We start from the raw sequence: 20,678 nt of genomic DNA on the forward strand, positions 1-20,678 counted from the left end.
ACATTTATGGGAGGTAAAAGGGGGATTGCTACATGAACGCAGGCATGTCCTGATCATTTCATGGGTGTGTCTTTGCCAGGGACTGTGCTGTGTGCCCAGTTGCATTGGCTCTGGCAGGTTACTTCCGACGGACATTCGGAGCACTCATCAGGTTGCTCAGATGTTCAATGGTGCAACCAATAGTGTCTTTGTATGCAAGTGGCTGATCAGAATTGCCGCCGGCGGCATTTCTGCACAAGTCCGGTCGGCTGCAGCATTTGTATATTTTCACAGTACTGCTGCATATAGGTACACAGTGGTGACGGGATCAGGGTGCGCTTCTGCATTAGGCCCCTTGTCTCTGCTTATCAGTCTTAGGGTCGAATTCGACTAGCCGCGAAAAGTGTAGTCTGTTGAAAAGCGGATTGAATTTGACTAATTCGCCTGTTTTGCCGCAATGTTTTCTCCATGCGCGTCCCTGCTTTTCGCTCTATTCAATTGTAAAATACGTGAAAACGCAGATATGCTAATGTTTTACAAAGCGAAAAGGACATTTGTTTTTTTGGGGGGGAAATCAGTCTGTACCCTATAAAAAGCTTCAGTGACCCTGGAAATAAATAGAGAATAGTAGTAGTAGCCCTAATAAAAGTATTTAGTGATCTTATTTTGTTGCAATGGGCTGTTATATGCATATTTACATATGTGTGGAAAAATGGTATAAAGTAATGTTTTTTGGGGAAAAATAAGTACTGTAGTTAAATTTGGGGTAACTGAAAATGGGTACTAGTATATTTTAATGTCTCTAAAATGAAGATTTAAATAATCTCAAAAATACACCGACTGCAGCCTCCTGCAATCCCAAAAACACCTGTCCCAACCATAAAGGCCCCCAAAGTAACAGGCTCCCCACTTATTTTTGCCTAATTAGTCATTGGGGGGGGTCCAAATGGTCCCCTCGTTTGTACTCCAATATAGATTTTACACTTCTTTTCTCCTTCCTTTTGCAGGAGAAACTTTTTCCCCTGTTTTTGCCTATGGAGTTTTTGCATAGGCGAAACTCCGGGGAATTGAATATGGAAAACAGGCGAAAAATGCAAATCTGAGAACTTTTCTGTAAACAGCACTTTTCGCGGCTAATTGAATACGGTCCTTAATCTCCATTTGAGCCTATCAATAAAAGATCACTTAATAATATTTACTATATTTGGCCACATATTATGCTGGGCATACACTACCAGATAAAATGTCTGTCAGACCGACAGACATTTTATCTGGCCGGCTGCCAGCCGCAGAAGTCGCCGGCATACACTGTGAGAGAAATCTCACAGTGTATAGCCCGACATCCGCGCTCCGCCCCCGGGGGCGGAGACATTTCCCTGTTCCTTCCTTAGGAAGGAACACAGGAAATGTCTGTCTGTCGGCTGCGCTGGGCATACACTGCCCGATGCGGCCGACAGTTTACCCGCTAAATATCGCATCGGACGGGCGTGCTGGACAATCCTGCATGCCCGACCGAGCAATATTTAACCCTCGGTCGCCCCCCCACACGATACAAATATCGTGGCGATCCGTCGATATCGGGCGGATCGTCCCGATAATTGTAGCGTGTATGGCCAGCATAAGTAATCACAAATCTCTAACAACATCGAAAACAATTTAAATAATAACAAAAACTATAAACGTCCATACACCTTCCGAGAGTTGTTTACCAAAATGAACAAATAGCCACTCAGCTTGCCTGGTCTGTCAGTCTCTATGCACTCAGGAGCAGGCTCCTCTCACTGTTGTGTGATGTTATTTGATTGGAAAATGTGTTCTATCATGTTTTGAACAGTCATCAAAGGCAAGCACCCAGTTAGGCCCAAATGTAATAGGCTCCGTTTTGTCGGCCATAGCTCTTTGGTCCTCACTCTGCAGCGAACGCAATTGCGATCGCAGCTATGATATCGTATGCAACGCTACTGCGAAAATATGCTAATGCTTGCCAAAGTATAGCCGGCATAAAGACGCCCACACAGTGCGGCTTGTACGCAAGCGCAATGGCAAACAATCACTTGTCTGCGTCCGTAATCACTATTGCGTACGCTGCTGAATCCGGCCCTTTGTTTATATCACTAGAATCCATCAGTTTGTTTTTGCCATGAAACCAATTGCCGCTTTAAATCTAGCAGTTATTTTGCCGGAATCACGCCACGACCAGCAAATCGGAGCCTCTTACATTTGGGTCTTAGAGGCACTATATGTAAGAAAGAAGCTTGTTCTGTATTTTATCTATTTTAGAGATGTGCAGTTTGGTTCTCCAGAAATCGAAATCCACCCGAATTTCGTGAATCTGGACAGATCCGAGTCGCAGTTCTAAGCTCCTGAGGAGATCCGGATAAATCTGATTCACAGTTCTGATCTTCCAGTGGTACGGAATTCGGATTTTAAATTGGAACCTCATTTTTTGGTTTGCAAAATTTTACATCATTTTAGCTGTTTTTTAAAAAAAACCAAAACTTTTTATCATCTTTTTAAAAAAAAAATCCAGATCCAAAACCAAAACACGTGGATCAGCGCACATGTCTAATCTATTTGCATCAATTGATGGTCAGCAACAATGGAGCTTCTTTACATGAAACAAAAGGTTGAGTGACTGTTAGAAATATTCAAGTTTCATCTAAAAGGAATTGCAAGAGATCAGGATTTAAAGATGTTTCAGTTTGAACACAGGTTAGTCAGTAACTATCATGGCTTTTCTCTGCAGGAAGTGAGATTTAAGTAAACTTGATTTTTTGCCAAGCACTGTCCATTCCTCTAAAGCTCTGACTTCTGAGTTATAAAGACAGTAATTAAAGTCAATCACCCGGTAATCTCCGTTCCGCAAGGTGTCCAGCGGTAACCCTTGTCCTTCTGCATGGAAAAAGTCTACCAGAGCCTGTCAGAAACAAAACACTCATTAGTAAGATGGGCTGTACAGTTCTGTCAGTTTCCCAACTATTTCCAGACAGGTGCCTTAACCCGCTCGCTGCCTAATGGGTCAGTGCAGTATCACTTCATGGAATAGATGACTTAGAAGCAGTATGACCAGTTTATCCGAAGATTTATAATACATATGAAACAATCTACTGTTTCACAAATTGGCTTTGAGCGATATATACGTTGAGCAGTACAGTATTTGGGCAGAATTGTACCTATTGTAAATAGGGAATATAGGCCCTCATTCAGAGCCACTCGCTAGCGGCAGTACGCTCGTTCCGAGCGATGTTCGCACATCTGCGCATGCGTACGGGTCGTTATACGCATGCGCGAACCAGTCAGTGCGGCCGAAATTCATGTGCTCGCAATATAGCGAATGCCTGCTATTTTGAGTGACAGAATGAGGCGTATGTGGGTGGTAACAGGGGAAGGTGCTTGAAAATGGGGAGTGGAGATCCGAACGCAGGCGTGCTTAAAGGTCAAAACGGGCGTTTTATGGGTGTGCATAATTAATACAGCAGCGTCATTGACCACGTCACTGGGTTATTTTATAGCCAGAACTGCTCGCAAGATTGTGGTAGCAAAAACCAACCACAAGAATAGCGAGCAGTTCATACGCTGGTCGATGTACTCGATTAATCTAATAAATAGCGGACATGACGTATGGTGCGTGCGGCCAGGGGGCGTTTTTAACAAATAAACGAGCGTATGTTTTGCTCGCTCATTCAGACTTAGAGGTGTGAACAGACTGCAATTTGCGAACTGAACATTTGAATAGCCACCCCTTGTTTTTGAACGAACGACCGCAAATAGCGAACGGCTCTGAATCAGGCCCATAGTTCATAGACTCTTGCATTTATGTGCACACTGGGAATGCACAGTTGTTTGTTGTATTGGCCCAGCAGCGTAACTACCTGTTACACCTTGGAAGGGACGCCATCAGGAAGGTACACTTGTAAGGGGCCCAGGTCCCTGGCGCCAGCACCGATGATCACACCTGTAAACTGCTACTGATTCACTTTGCCTGTGAATCTTTAGTTTGCAGTTTGGATCAATGGTGTCAGTAGAGCTGGATTAAGAGGGACACAGGGGGCCTGTGGCTTGGGCACCCCTCTCTCATTTATTCCCTTTCTCCCACAAACCCAGTGTGCATGCTGACAGCACCCAGCACACAACATGTATAGTCTGGCCCCTTCTTCCACTCCTTTTTAGGGATGGAAATTATGCCACATAGTATTTAAATGTATATGTGGGACCAAACTGGATATAGATCTGTCTATTGTTTTGATTTAGTATCATGTATTGTGGACTTATTTACCTCAAGTGTATAATAAAATCGCCCATAGAACTCTACAGACACTCCTCTGTTGGAGTCCACAGCATCAATAATGAATTTCAACAGGAGCCACCAGAGCGCCTCCAGGACCCTATGAAAGGAACAATAACGATGTGTATAAGCAATTATAGGTCATTGCAGTGTGACATGCACAGTGTTATTTTAATTTAACGCAATCTTTACTATTGTTAAACAAACCATCAAAAACAGCCATCTGAGTTAAGCATTGAACAACTGTATCAGAATGAAAGCATGTTATTTCATGGTATGACTTGAGATTGGCACTTTATGAATAAGCTTTGCCATCAGGGTCAATATCCCAATCATCAAAGTTGCTGTATCTGACAAGAGCTAAGCTGAGCATTGTAAAGCCCTGCAGAGTATGCTGACACTATATAAGTAGATGTTCACAGTAAATAAATTAGCAGAGACCCTGATAGGTTTTCCAAAACCAAGTGACACTAATAGAAGCCACATAAACAAGTGTCACTAAACAAAATACACTATGAACTGTTAAATAAAAACATAGGGCCTGATTCAGAGCCGGACACTCTGAACGAGCGCCCGCTCTGAATCAGGGCGTTTTTTTTTTGTTTGTTTTTTGGAGTGTCCTCCTGGACGCTCGCATAGCTGTGGGTTACCACCCACAGCTTATGCGAGCGTCCATGATGATGGTCGCGATGGTCAAGACCATCGCGACCATCGGGCTTGCGACGAGACCCTGCGGTAGGGTCTCGGTGACCGCAAGCCCTGGAGTGATTTTGGCTCTATCAGAGCCAAAATCACTCCCACTGACATCACTAGTGATGTCAGTGGGGCCGGACCCAGACAGTAGGCGTTCCCATGAGAACGCCTCCGTCTGGCAGCCACGCCCCGGCACGCCCACCAAAGGGGGCGTGCTGTCACTGAACATCGACAGCACGCCCCCTTTGGTGCGAGACTCGGAGCGACAGCTTGGCTGTCGCTATCTGGGTCTTGCGCATGCGCACTAGGGCACCATCGACTCGCTTGCGAGCGCTCAGCGCTCGCGAGCGGGTCTGAATCAGGCCCATAATTCAAAAACATCTATGTAAAAAAAAAAATAACACTGGGCCTGATTCAGACCCGGTCGCAAGCACTGAGCGCTCGCAACAGGGTTGATGATGGCCCAGAGCGCATGCGCACAACGGAGCCGGCTCCGTCGTGCGCATGCGTGAGACCCGGATAGCGACGGGCAATCCGTCACTATTCGGGTCTCGCACCAAAAGGGGCGTGCTGTCAATGTTGAGTGACAGCACGCCCCCTTTGGTGGGCGGGTCAGGGGGTGGCTGCCCAGACGGAGGCGTTCCCATGGGAACGCCTAACGTTTGGGGCCGGCCCCACTGACATCACCAGTGATGTCAGTTGAGAGATTCCGGCTCTGTTAGAGCCGAAATCTCTCTGGGGCTTGCGGCAATGAGACCCTACCACAAGGGTCTCATCGCAAGCCCGATGGTCGCGATGGTCTTGACCATCGCGACCATCATCATGGGCGCTCGCTATAGCTGTGGCTGGTCACCCACAGCTATGCGAGCGGCCAGGAGACCGTTCTTAAAAAAAAAAGACCGGCCCTGATTCAGAGCGAGCGCTCTGTCAGAGCGTCCGGCTCTGAATCAGGGCCACTGTGTGTTTGAAACTCAAGAATCAGTTACCTGGGAGCCAGAGACTAGCAAGACCCCTGCAGCTAAATACTGCTCAAAATAAATATGACGTACAGGGGTCTATTTATCAAGCAGTGAAAAGTGTGGAGAAGTTGCCAATAGCAACCAATCAGCTTTGAAGTAGCATTTATCAAGTACAGTCTATAAAATAATAGGTAGGAGCTGATTGGTTGCTATGAGCAACTTCTCCACTGGTCCACTTCTCCACGTTTTTCAGTGCTTGATATATAGACCCCACAGTATGTTATCATTTACATTTAATAGCATGCACAAGAACAGGGGTATGCAACCTTTGGCACTAGTACAATATAGGTGACACTCAAGGATACTTAGACTGACAGAGTCAGCTGCACTTCCTTCCCTCACAGAAGAGTTAGGTATTTATTGAAGAATTTAGAGTACAGCCGACACTGGCATTTATACAATTTATACTTAAGAAACGAAGGGAAGGCAGAAATATACCAATTACAATGCCCTATACAACAAAGGGATACAGACATCTTATCCTGGAGGAGGAACTCGGTGAGGCAATGAGTGCAGAACAGTAGTCAGACCACAGTCTCCATTTTACTAGGGGCGAGGAGGCTGAAGAGGAATATTTGAAACCAAGTGTCTCTATATCATAGCTCCAGAAGAGACTTTTATTTATGCACTTAGATCCTCTACAAAGAACCCATGTGTGGCTTGTATAACAACTAAAGCCGCTATATATTGACCCTGTCACAGTTAGTCCTGCTCACACTCAGGACCTCATTCAGAGTCGGTCGAAGCGGACGCATGGTCGTACGCCACCGATGTTCGCTATACTGCGCATGCGTAAAGTTCGCAATGCGCGTGCGCAAACTAGCCGCTACGATCAGAAATTTCTCTCTCCTTGAACACAGCCAGGTCGGTAGTTTGAGTGACAGATTGAGGCGTTTGTGGGTGGTAACAGGGGAAGGTGCTTGAAAACGGGGGAGTGGAGATCCGAACGCAGGCGTGCCTAATTATGCGAACGGCGTTTTATGGGAGTGCATACGGTTTATGGGAGTGCATAATTAACAAAGTAGCGTCATGGCACATGTGACATGGGAGGTTTTTACACTGACATGATCGTAGAGCTTAAGAGAGGGTATGGTCAACCTTAAGCTCTACGACCAGTGCCGATGGTTCCCGATGGTCTCGATTAATCCTTATATGCCCGGAGATGACGTGCAATGCGTACGAGAAGGGGGCGTATTTTTTTGTCTTCCGACCGCTTCCTCCCCTTGGTCGGCCAGCTACCGATCCGAACTTAGGGACGCAACTTGCGAGGGAATCATTTGAATATCCGGCCCCTTTTTCCGTACGACCGTGCGGCCGCTTCGACCGACTCTGAATGAGGTCCTCAATGCTCAATACTTTGAGCAGTATTTAGCTGTAGGGGGTCTTGCTAGTTGACTAACAGTACAAAGTTTGGGCCTGATTCAGACTTGGGAATAGAGTAAGATATCTCTCTCAACTGTGAACTTGAACCTGAACAAACCATATTGCAATGCACGGGGTGTAAATACATAATTTTTTTTACATGTGGGGTAAATACTGGCTGCATTTGCATGTAGCACCCAAATATTGCACAGCTTTATTATTACTCTACAATTTAGATGTCAGTTTGGAAACACTCCTCCCAAATCTAAATCTCTCTGCACATTTTCAATCTGCCCCACCTGCAGTGCAGCATGGTTTCACCAAGATGATCAGTTGAGATATCTCTCACTATTCCCAAGTCTGAATCAGGCCCCTTCTCTCCAGACAAAAAATTATCAACCTAACATCAAAAAAGGAAGGACAGGGAAACCACGGACATTTTTAGTACTCATACAGATGCGCCCAGTTACATTGAGGCTGATGACGCCACAAATGTCCGCACGCATCACGCTATGTGATTCTCCGTGTTTGCATACGCTACGGTACGCTATGGCACGCACTATGATTGCACCATGCATTCCTATGGATGCGCAGTGCGCGTATCCTCTTGTGGACGTGCATCTCGCGCAATGCACCAGCGGCAAGGATAATGCTGGGCATATCTGTATAGTACTGTTGTAAATGTTAATAAATGTTGTAACCAGTGGCGTCACTATGTGTGGTGACACCTGGTGCGGTAGTATGAAGGGGGACGTGACCTCGTGTCTGTGAATTCAAGCCCCCTGATTTGTGACATTGTGGGGGAGTGACTGTGAGTCAAGCCCCTGTTCTCATCATGCTGGGGGTTTGCAGCCCCTATCCTCTCTTGGCACAGTGGATGATGTGGATACCATCAGAGGAGGTGACACCAAAATGTCATATCAGCTCTACTATTTCGGTGCCACCTCCTGAGATGGTGTCACCCGATGTGGCCCCCTAGTGACGTCACTGGTTGTAACGGCGATGGCACTCCAGAAATTTTTTTGACATGTAATGTTCGGCCTGGTTCAGAAATGTATGCAAGCCGGGTTAGGTTTAGGCTGCGGGGAGGTTAGGCTTAGGGTACTTGCCGGCAGGTGTCGTTATCCTAATCCTGTCGGCATTGGGATACTGACCACCGGCATCCTGAGTGAGCACAGCATCCCGTACCCAACCCATTTATCTAGCACCTTGTAAGAGATATTAGCTAGAACCTGAATGGTCGCTTTGGGCAACAACTCCACTTCTAAAAACCCACACTTTAGTAAATATACCCCAAAATGTGCATCCATTGGTAAATGCATTTCAGGGATTTCTCATTAAAGCCAGTCAGCGACTATGAAAATAGGGCATTCCACTAGTAATTTGGCTTATATACCAAAGATCTCATACACAAAGAAAGGAATCCACCTCCGTGCACTCAGGTGCAGTCCTCTTCAACAAAACTCCTGGGTGTCACCCAACACCCCACTTATAGAACACAAATAAAAAATTGAGCTAGCTGAAGGTGCTCTTGCTTGAATCCACGTCTTTATAGTACTTGGTATGGGTGGGGAAGTGGTGAATTCCTAAACCTATTTAAGGTTTATTACTTTTCGGAGGTTCTTCTTCCCTCTCCAAAATGTAGATCTTTGTGGGAAGTACAGGTAATCATAAATGGAAGTCCATATGGGTGAAGTCCCTCAAACTGACACGTTTTGACTGGGTGGTCTCTGTCAAGGTGTAAAACCTTGACAAAGACCACCCGGTCAAAAAGCGTTGATTTGTCAACAGCGGAAGAGCCGCAGATACATAGTACATTCTTTAAAATTAAGGTTTGATATTTCCCCCCATAATGTAAAACTAGTGCAATTACTGCATATTTGTTTCTGGTCTAAGCATTTATCCTGAGCATGGGCCATGAATGCAGCGTGTGCCATCTTCCTCTTCTTCAACTGTTTATTAATGTACTCATATGAGATGAACAAGGCAATCTTTTCCTACCTGTACAGGTTTTCCTTCACCAAGGTTTCACTTAGTATAATTAATTTGTCATCAAGATATTTCATTAGGGGAGACACAGCCTAAAACAGATTATAGACCATATGTCAGTGATTAAAATGACAGATAAATTACTGATGTTTGAATGAATGAGCTGAAAAGTCCAAATTAATTATGATTATCGTTATAATTATCCTCATATTTGTGAGTTCTACATAAACATGATAGCAATCACTCTGACAGCATGCTAAAAATACACAACGATGCTCAGCAAGCCTAAACCAGTTGCAGGAAAATTACAGTTTTATTAGTTAGGTTCCATTACAACCAGCTTGCAGTCTGTGGTCCTAATACAATTAGGGGTCTATTTACTAAGCCAGAGACGGAGATAAAGTGAACGGAGATAATGTACCAACCAACCAGCTCCTAACTGTAATTTTTCAAACACAGCCTGTGACATGGGAGTTAGGAGCTGATTGGCTGGTACTTTACCTCCTTTCACTTTAACTCCATCTAAGGCTTAGTAAATAGACTCATTGGCCACAAGTTCTGTAGTGTGAAGTGCCTCGTTATGCTTGATATTTTCATTAAGAATAACGGCAAGTTGTGGGCTTTGCGAGAATGTCATGAGTTAATTATATGGTGGCAACCTATCTGCCATGCATGAAAGAATGGGGAAATCATCTTGAACCCCAAAAAGTGGAAAATAAGATGGTAAGACAGTATAGAAGTTTGCTAGCAGGCATAAGCAAAGTACTGGAGGCAGTTACATGGGCGTCAAATGTATGATTTTTGCAACTTTTATAAATGATGAAAAATGATAGCCAGCAAGTATTTCCAGCAAATAATAGTGTTGGGTTCCATTTAAGTGTCTCTATAGTGATTTTTAAATGTGTATAACTATATACCAAATTGTAAAATATTGGAAAACCCCTTGTAACTCCCATCAGCAAACAGGGCAGACAAGAGCTGAATGGGACCCCGGATCTGTGTGTGTGTGTAGATGGGGGGGGGGGCGTGGCCAAATCCAGGAGGAATGACCATGTGTCCCCTTCCCCCAAAATAGTATACAATGCACCACTTAGCTGCGTGCTGCAAAAGTGGACATTTAAGCCCCCTTAGCAGCGCTGCAAACTGGGACAATGTCTCCTTCAGCAGCTGACCCAACCCCTCCAATAACTCTGGGCAATCAGTACTTGCCCCCTACCCTTTTGGAGCCCTTGTCTGCAAGTTCAAAATTTGTTTTCCCTTCAATACATCAAAATACATATCAACATACATGTCCCATATCATTACACCCATTTGCTTTTTTGGGATTTTTTTTTTTTAAATGGCATGTTTTTATTTGTAATATTTAAAAACCTGTAAATGCAGTACTTTTCACCTTCTCTGGAGATGCAAACTTAAAGGCATGTTAACGCCTATTGAAACCTGCAGTAACGTTGGTGTCTAATTGAGCAACAAATAGTTACTTCTGTTGCCTTTACTGGTGGTAAAAAACTGTGTGACTTCGTTTCCAGCTAATAGAATTCGGCCCTATGGGGCTTACTCAATATTGTTGTATAATATGCCACATGTACTTTAACCCATAACAACCTATCAGAGTCTAGCTGTCATTTTTCTAGTACAGTTTACACAATGAAAGCAAAGTTCTTATTGGTTGCTAAGTACGGTCCTACGAAAAATAAAAAGCAATGCAACATTGGGTTCGCCAGCTGCTGTCCATAAGTTGTGGTGCTCCAGGGGTCAATTCTTTTTTTGTAAGGGCCACTGGAAAGCATTGAGCTGCACATGTCTCTTGGGCAACCAGTTCTGAAGTGCCCTAACTAGGGAAAAAAGGCTCATATTTTTTATTTTAAACACTAAAAAACTACATTCACTGTTATTGCATCCTACATGTTCTCTAGTAAAGTGTGCAATGTTAGATAGATGGTTTGAATACGCACCTCGTCATTCTGAATGGAGTCTGGAGACAAGCTTATATGTTGTATATATTTCTTTATATCACCGATCATCTGCAGAGACAGGAAAAACATTTATATACGGGTTATACAGGTTGAGTCTCCCATATCCAAATATTCCGAAATACAGAATTTTTTCTAGCATGACTAAGATAGTGAAACCGTTGCTTTTTGATGGTTCAATGTACACAAACTTTGTTTTAGGTACAAAATTATTAAAAATATTGTATACAATTACCGTGTATAAGGTGTATATGAAACAAATGAATTTCATGTATGTACACAAACTTTGTTTGAGCCACAATATTATTGAAAATATTGTATAAAATAACCTGCAGGCTGTGTGTATAAGGTGTATATATGTAACAAAAGCATTCTGTGTTTAGATTTGGGTCCCATTCCCAAGATATCTCATTATAATATGCACATATTCCAAACTACAGAATATTCCGATATCCAAAATACCACTGGTCCCAAGCATTTTGGATATGGGAGACTCAACCTGTACATGCGACATTTATGCTGATAAAAACAGACCAATTCCAAATGATCACAATAAACGAAACAATTGTCTGTTTTGGTCATGAACCCACCACAAATATGTAACATTTATATAATTTGTGTATATTGTTCCCTGATAAAGAACAATTCTAGTCTAATGCTGTTGTTCGCATAATTCTGGAGGGGAGATGTATCAAACCTTTGAGAAAGATAAAGTGGAGAAGCTGACCATAGCAACCAATCACATTCTGTCATTTTATAGACTGTGCTAGATAACTGTTAGCTACAAGCTGATTGGTTGCTATGGGAAACCTCCACTTTATCTCTCTCCAAGCTTTGATACATCTCAACTTTAGAGAGAATTGTCTATGTATAAACTGGACTATTTGTGTATAATGTCAGAGGTTTTATAATTGCTAATACAGGTTTTAATACCTTTTCTGTTAGATGTGAGATCATGTTCTTTGCCTCTCTCTGCATGTCTACATCAATGTTTTGAAGCTGGGTATTCAATGCCTTCTGCACCTGCTGTTTCCCATCTGCGCCACACGACTGCTCCACCGCTGTCTCCAGAGACTTCCAGTCTAGATCTCTGAGGACGTTGCCCATGAACTTCCGCACATGTTCAATGTTATTTAGGATTATACAGAGCTGTACAAACAAATCCAGAAACATGAAAGCAATGAAGAGGGACATATGCAGGCAGACCTCTGGGAATGCCAAGGGGTGGCATAACAAGGCTCTCCAGCTGTTGTCAGATCACATCTGCCAGTATGCTTTGCATATACAACAAAGGACGCACAGACTTACATGACTAATGAGATTTATCAAACCTTCTAAAGAGGACAAGTAGATGTATCAACCAATGATATACTAGCTACCATTTTATATTCTGAACTAGATAAATGGTAGATAGAATCTAATTGGCTGCTTTAATAGGTATAAATCTCCCCACAACTATCTACTAGGCAAACTAGTGCAACTGTCTCACCGAATGGTCACACTGCAGCCAGTCACTATTTAGGAGACTGCAGCCTATCAAGTCACTAGGAATGATCAAATCAGTAGGTAGCAGAGACATCACTAAGGTACAAAAGGTGGAACTAATGTGCATTGGTCATGTCCTTAGCGAGAGAGCATGCTTTAGAAGCATGGATTCCATTGTGGTCGCCTCAATTGCAGAGCAGCTCCAGGGGGGAGGTGATAAAGGGGGAGCTGTATCAAGATTTTTTTTAAAGTGGACAAGTGGGGAAGTTTACCATAGCAACCAATCAGTTTCTAGATAGCAATTATCAAGTACATTCTATACAGGGTCGGCTCCAGGGGTAGCCACGCCCTGTGCAGGATGGATATTATTCGCCTCCTAGTCCGAAAATGGGGGTGTGGCCTAATTACCATAGGCCACACCTCTAAATGACGTTATTTGTAGTAACAGCTAAGAGACATATCGCTGCCATAGCAACCTATGGCAGCGCGATCTACATGTCAGAACTTAGGGGTCTATTTACTAACAGGAGAAAAGGGTAAAAAACGAAAATCCCTGTACATATCACTTCTCAACATGTACTAAGCGCCTTCCACTTCTTTTTCTCTGCTTGCGCTAAGTTCTGACATGTATATCGCGCTGCTATGGCGGCGATATGTCTCTCAGCTGTTACTACAGTGTGATATGAGTCACTGCTAGCGCTTACCTCCAGCGACGGCTTTGTCTATGAGAGCTGCCGTTATCTGCCCTCTCTGCAGTGCAGACTGCAGAGCCGAGGTCAGTTCTATGCTGTTGTTAATTTTGTTCATTATAAATAAAGTTCTTCTGCTGTTTAAAAAACCCCTCTATTGAAGCTTATCAGGTGGTCAGTGTGTGACTCCTCCGTGCAGTGCAGGCGGCTCCCAGCTGATCGCGGCTTCTTATCTCTCTTCACACATGGAGGTACCCCTGCAGGAATGCGCTGTGCGCCGTAGCTCTCACCGCAGAGAGGGGGACTTTACCATCACCCTCTTCGGCAGGAACTGCAATAATAACTATTGCGGTAGTCGCATCCTGCTTCACAGCGGTAGCAGGCGAAGCAGGAGGGGATTTTTCTCTGCAAAAAGAGCCATGTTAGTAAATAGACCCCTTAGTGTAGGCAGAGAAAAAGAAGTGGAAATCGCTTAGTACATGTTGAGAAGTGATATGTACAGGGATTTTCACTGTTTCGTTTTTTACCCTTTTCTACTGTTAGTAAATAGACCCCTTAGTAACCAAAGTCGGACAACTTCCATATCAGATCAGGGGGTCTATTTACTAAACCTTGGATGAAGATAAAGTGAATGGAAATATGGAAATAAAGTACCAGCCAATCAGCTCCTAACTGCCAAGGCTGTGTTTGAAAAAGGACAGTTGAGCTGGTTGGTTGTTACTTTATCTCTGTCCACTTTATCTCCATCGAAGGCTTAGTAAATAGGCCCCATGTCCTGTGGGTGTCTATTAATCAATAAAAACAATGTTCAGGTAACAATAAAATGCAGTGTATAGAGATAAATTGCGTGCAGTGAATATTAAGTTTGTCCATAAATACTAAAAATGTCATTAAATATATATGTGACAATTTATTTCACATCTCTATTCTTCACCGTTCAAATTACCTGCTCCGTAACAATAGCTTGTCCGGCTGTCTGGTGACTTTTGTCAACTTTACGTTTAATCACTTCTGAATAATATATTGCTGCTTTGCAGATATCCTAAAACGTCAAACAGACAAGTTAAGGCACAGATAAAAGTTGGAGTAAAGCAACTTAAAATGAAGCATTGTTTCTCTGTGGTCACAAACTGATAAATTGCCTATGTGTATACAGGTATATATATATATATATATATATATATATATATATATATATATAATTTTTTTAAAATAAATAGATACATATATATATTATAATAAATAAATATAGGTGGAATAGAGATCCAGATTACCTAAACGATGGTTATTTCCAGAACTTGGCTCCATGGCAAAATAACCCTTCACCAGGGGAAACTATTTATTTTGAACACCAGGATCATTTATTGTACATTTCATACTGCAATTTTATATATAATGTACTATTTTATATTAAACGCATTGCTGCTGTGTTTTCATCTACAATTTTAAATAAGAAAATGTGTTTTTACCAATCCTGATGGCATATATCCACATATTAGGGAACAGTGCTCTTGGTGTCCAGAGCAAATATATTGATGAAATGAATTGTTTTGACAAATGAAACGGATTGCCCTATGTCAAAGACCTTGACATGAAGCCAAAGCATTCATCACAAAAGGTCTGTCCAGTATGATGACACTTCTTGTCTGTTGTTGATTTGTGTACATAAGGTTTAGACTTAGAGTAGCCACTTTCCACACATCGGCCACTGGATGAAGGTGAAGGCTGGCCCATGGCCCTCCAGTTGGACAACAATTATTCAAATTCTCCAAAGCTAATTTGCTGCTAGTACTAAATATAAGGGCGCTGCGCTTATTTAATACTGATCAATGGTGTCCACCATTTACTACTCGCTGCGTAGTCCATACTCAGAAAACAACCAGCAATAGACTTAAGCAACTTGTGTCTCTACTGGCTCCAGCTATCCCCATTATTCCCTGCTGGTCATAGGTTGGCAAGGCCTTTCATTGTATGTCCATGACAGGTTGCCTAAACATTATATCCATCCTTTAAACTTAAGACGACCGGGCAGATGTGCAGACTTAGATCAAGACGCAGCATACGCCACAAAGCAATATTTCCTTACATATATACTTTGGTTGTTTAACTTACATCAGAAAGCTGGGTTAAAAACCCAAAGGCCTCCGAGGAGTCCGGCCAGGCGAGCTGTATCCAGAACTCTTTGATTTGTGAGAAGCAGTTAGTGACATCCACTGCTGAGCTGCTGTGCTTACAGAGAGAGTCCACATACTCAAGCTGTGCGAACAAGAGGAAATACAGTATTGATGGGAACTAATGATGTCCGTGAATTATGCAAAATGTGTGAGTTACATGGGCAAAATGTGGAGACAAGACAGCCAAGGAGAACACATAGTCATTGTTAGCATTACACAAATGGGAGGAACAATTCTCATTAGACAATTCATTATGCTTATTAGTTTAGTGCTAGTTAAGTGACCCACTAAAACTTAGCTCCAGTAAAGTTTATGTTATTGAGGTTGCCAAATGATACAACAGGCCTAGACAGACCCTACAGCACACATATTACAACAGAAACTAGTAGCAACTTAATTTAACTCAACATAAATGCAAATACTAAAAATCTGTATAAAGCATTTGATTTGGTAAACATTGTATAAAACAAGGGTAGGCAGCGTGTGGAATTCCAGCTGCTGTGAACTATATCCCAGCATGCAATTCCACAGTTTTAGCATGCCCTAACAGCAAACCTGTGGCAGGGAATGCTGGAATATGTAGTTCCACAGCAGCTGGAGTTCCACATGTTACTTACCTGGTATAACACATGATTGCAAAGTAAAATGTGGCTGCAACGTGGGATAATTTCACCTTGAACTTGGCTCCCTGCCTCTTTGCAACCCTGATAATCTCATTCACATCTTTCCTATCAACTCTGTCACTCTATCCTGTGCCCTCTGGAATGCCAGATCAGTCTGTAACAAACTGGCCCCCACCCATGACCTTTTCATCTCCAACTCCCTGAATCTCCTGGCCATTACTGAAACCTGGATTTTACCCTCTGACACCACTTCTCCTGCAGCTCTCTCTTATGGGGGCCTCACTTTCTCCCACACCTCCAGGCCTGGGGGTCACCATGGTGGTGGTGTTGGGGTCCTTCTATCCCCTGGTTACTCATACCAACATATACCATCAGAACCATCCCTTACATTCTCCACATTTGAAGTTCATGCTATACGCCTCTTCCAACCAGTACACCTCAGAGTAGCTGTCATCTACCGTCCCCCTGGCCCTCCCTACAAGTTCCTTGACAACTTTGCTTCCTGGCTCACTCACTTTCTCTCCTCAGACCTTCCCTCTATTATCCTCGGTGACTTCAATATTCCTATTGATATCCCCACAGAATCTGCTGCCTCCAAACTACTCACCCTCACTTCCTCATTTGGTCTCTCCCAATGGACCTCCTCACCCTCCCATGCGAGTGGGCATTTGCTTGATCTGGTATTCACTCACCGTTGTGATATTTCTGCTTACTCCAATTCCCCATTCCCCCTCTCTGACCATCACCTCCTCTCTTTTAACCTATCCCTCTCTCCTTCCCCTCCACTACCTCCGAAAGCCACCATCACTAAGCGTAACATTGAAGCCATCGACACTGCTTTCTTTTCTTCCCTACTTGACTCACTTCTCTCCCCTATCCTCTCTTTCTCCTGCGCTGAACAAGCTGCTTCCCTATACAATGCCTCCCTTACTTCTGCTCTTGACTCTGTTGCTCCGGCGATCACTACTCACCCTCGCAAATTCACACCTCAACCCTGGCATTCCAAATGCACCAGATACCTGCAAAAATGTTCACGAACCGCCGAGCGACAGTGGAGAAGATCACGCTCTCAGGCAGATTTTCTCCATTTCAAATTCATGCTGTCATCCTACAGTGCTGCCCTTTCCCTCTCTAAACAGTCATATTTCAATAATCTCATCTCCTCCCTGTCCTCAAATCCCCAGCGTCTCTTTTCCACCTTCAACTCCCTCCTCTGTCCACCCCCTCCTCGTCTCCCCTCCTTGCTCTCTGCCACTGACTTTGCTACCTATTTCACATCTAAAATTGATTCCATACATCAGGACATCATATCCAACCAGTCCCCCAGCTCTCCACCTCCTACTTTCCCGGATCACCCCTCCCCATCCATTTTACAGACTCTGACATCCTTCTCCCCTGTGACTGGAGAGGAAGTTAAGGCCCTTATCCAGTCCTCCCCCCCTTCCACCTCTCCTCTCGACCCTATCCCCTCCCACCTCCTCCGCTACCTCTCTCCTTCTGCCTGCTCCCATCTTGCCCACCTCCTTAATCTCTCCCTCTCATCTGGCACTGTTCCTTCTGCATTCAAGCATGCCTGTGTTTCCCCCATTCTTAAAAAACCTAACCTTGATCCTAACATTCTCTCTAACTACCGTCCAATCTCTCTCCTCCCTTTTGCCTCCAAACTCCTTGAGCGTATTGTTTACAACCGCCTCACCACATTTCTTTCCTCCCACTCCCTCCTTGACCCTTTTCAGTCTGGCTTCCATTCTCTCCACTCCACTGAAACTGCGCTCACAAAAGTCAGCAATGACCTCCTTGCTGCCAAATCCAAGGGCCACTACTTACTGCTCATTCTCCTTGATCTCTCTGCTGCCTTTGACACTGTGGACCACCCTCTACTGCTGCATATACTTCACTCCCTTGGTCTACGTGACACTGCTCTCTCCTGGCTGTCCTCCTACCTCTCTGACCGTTCCTTCTCTGTTTCCTCTAATGGCGACTCCTCCCCCCCACAGCCTCTTACAGTAGGTGTTCCCCAAGGTTCTGTTCTTGGACCTCTCCTATGCTCTCTCTATACGTCTTCTCTAGGTAAACTCATCAGCTCTTTTGACCTCCATTATCATCCCTATGCTGATGATACTCAGATCTACCTTTCCTCACCTGATCTTTCCCCCTCTATACTGACTCGTATCTCCAACTGTCTCTCTGCTATCTCTTCCTGGATGTCCCAGCGATTTCTCAAACTTAATATGTCTAAGACTGAGCTGATAGTCTTCCCACCCTCCCACATAACATCACGTCCCACTATTTCTTTATTAATAGATGGCATTACTATCTCATCTAGTCCCAAAGTGCGTTGTCTTGGAGTCATCCTGGACTCTTCCCTCTCCTTTAAACCACACATTCAGAACCTCTCACAGTCCTGTCGTTTCCATCTCAAGAATATTTCCAAGATCAGACCCTTTCTCATCCAGGATGCTACCAAAACCCTTGTACATTCACTGGTCATGTCCAGACTGGACTAATGTAACCTTCTCCTAGCTGGCCTCCCCAAATCCCATCTCTCTCCTCTCCAGTCTGTGCTCAATGCTGCTGCTCGGCTCATCTTCCTCTCCAAACGCTCTACATCTGCCTCCCCTCTTTTGCAAGCCCTCCACTGGCTCCCATTCCCTTTCAAAACCCAATTCAAGGCTCTTACACTCACTTACAAAGCCCTCACCCATTCCTCTCCCATTTACATCTCTGATCTAATCTCCCTTCACTCTTCTGTCCGCTCTCTTCGTTCACTTAATACACGCCGCCTTTCATGCCAATTGATTACTTCCTCCCACTCCCGCCTCCAAGACTTTGCCCGTGCTGCTCCTCACCTTTGGAAATCCCTCCCTCTCCCTATCAGACTCTGCACCTCTCTACCATCTTTCAAACGAGCTCTTAAGACCCACTACTTCATTAAAGCCGTCCAGCTCTCATCCTAACTTGCTGCTACATCTTCCTTTCTCCCGGCCCACCCCATTCTGTGTCACTCCTGTTTGTCTTCCCCTCCCTTAAAGAATGTAAGCTCTTTCGAGCAGGGCCCTCTACTTCCTTGTGCTTCTCCCTACTGTAATTTAATTTATCTCTTACTAGTCACTAGGGCAACTAACACTTGGCTGCTTATGCGGGCGTTAATGTCACTAAAATAGCAATGTTTATCCATGTCCTGTCCTGTATTGTATTGTAAGTCAATGGTTACTTTTTTGTCTATATACTTTGTAAGGCGCTGCGGAACACTTGTGGCGCCATATAAATAAATAATAATAATAATAATAACATAGGAGCAGTAATGTCTCTGGTCTACATTGGAGCAATCCCGCCCAGGTACATCATTAAGCACACAACAGTCACCGATAACAGTGGGTTAAAGGCTTTCTCACTTAAGTATATTTATCTGTTAGTGGGCTGTAAATACTACAGTTAAGTGAAGGAGAGCAAAGGCCATTTCATACATAGGGGGAGAAGTGGATTAGTGAAGTTGTTCATAGCAACCAATCAGCTTTTACCTCTCATTTTACAGAATATACTTGATAAATGCCAGCTAGAAGCTGACTGGTTGCCAGTGACGGCTCTAGGGGTGGGGCTGTCCAAATTCAAATAGGGGAGCCTCACCAACTGCCAGTGAGTAGCAGCCATCTATGTTTGGCAGCATTTAAAATGGCAGTTGGTGTGGTTCCCCTATTGAATTTTGGACTGCTCTGCAGCCCCACTCTGGAGCCGCTACTGTTGGTTGCTATGGCAACTTCTCCACTTTTACACTCTTTAGAAGGTTTGATACATATTTGCCATAATTTGCCAAAAACTTTGGAAAGCATAGTATTTATTTTAAAGTCACTTATTCCGCATTACCTTGGTGAATGTATTCACATTAGTGAGTGATTGTGCATAATACACTAGAATCTATATGTCTAGTTTAGAATTAAAAGTTGCATAATTGGATGGATGCTGTAGCACCGTGCTGAAATTTGCCAGTTGATGGAATGCCAGCAATGTAACAAATGTTTCTTTCATCAGGTTTCCAGTTTTTTTGAAATGTAAAATCCGGTTTTTGCACATCGTGTTCCAGACCAAAATTATAGCAGGTGTCTAGTTTTTCCTCATGAAACTACCGCAGCATTATAGCAAATGGTGTCTCAGAAAATAAAGAATAGAAATGACTTCCTGTCTAATAACTTTTGGCCATTTCAACAAATGTCTGCTACTATTCCATGTTTAAAAATTACATTTATAATTCTTATATTTATAGTAGTAACAGGAATTTATTTTGAAGTTATGTCATTTATCTAATAGACCTACTTATTACAATCACACCGAGGTGTACTTTGCTCCTTAGCTGTATTGGAAATCTGTTTTTGTCAATTTTAACAAAATATGTTGATTGTGTCACATTCT

At 43.6% G+C, this 20,678-nt stretch overlaps 1 protein-coding gene across 1 annotated transcript in view; it reads right to left on the reverse strand.

The window, feature by feature from the left end:
- BAIAP3 (BAI1 associated protein 3) overlaps window positions 1–20,678 on the reverse strand; it is a 417,423-nt gene that overhangs the window by 33,867 nt on the left and 362,878 nt on the right. The window contains exons 23-29 of the mRNA XM_088452009.1: window positions 15,587–15,730; window positions 14,421–14,516; window positions 12,234–12,449; window positions 11,283–11,351; window positions 9,340–9,419; window positions 4,256–4,364; window positions 2,825–2,896 (exon numbers count right to left, since the gene is read on the reverse strand). Coding sequence (XP_088308135.1) covers window positions 2,825–2,896; window positions 4,256–4,364; window positions 9,340–9,419; window positions 11,283–11,351; window positions 12,234–12,449; window positions 14,421–14,516; window positions 15,587–15,730 — 786 coding nt within the window. The remainder of the gene's footprint in view (window positions 1–2,824; window positions 2,897–4,255; window positions 4,365–9,339; window positions 9,420–11,282; window positions 11,352–12,233; window positions 12,450–14,420; window positions 14,517–15,586; window positions 15,731–20,678) is intronic.

Source organism: Taudactylus pleione, unplaced genomic scaffold (assembly GCF_031769625.1).
Source record: "Taudactylus pleione unplaced genomic scaffold, aTauple2 ptg000032l, whole genome shotgun sequence".
Classification (NCBI taxonomy): domain Eukaryota; kingdom Metazoa; phylum Chordata; class Amphibia; order Anura; family Myobatrachidae; genus Taudactylus; species Taudactylus pleione.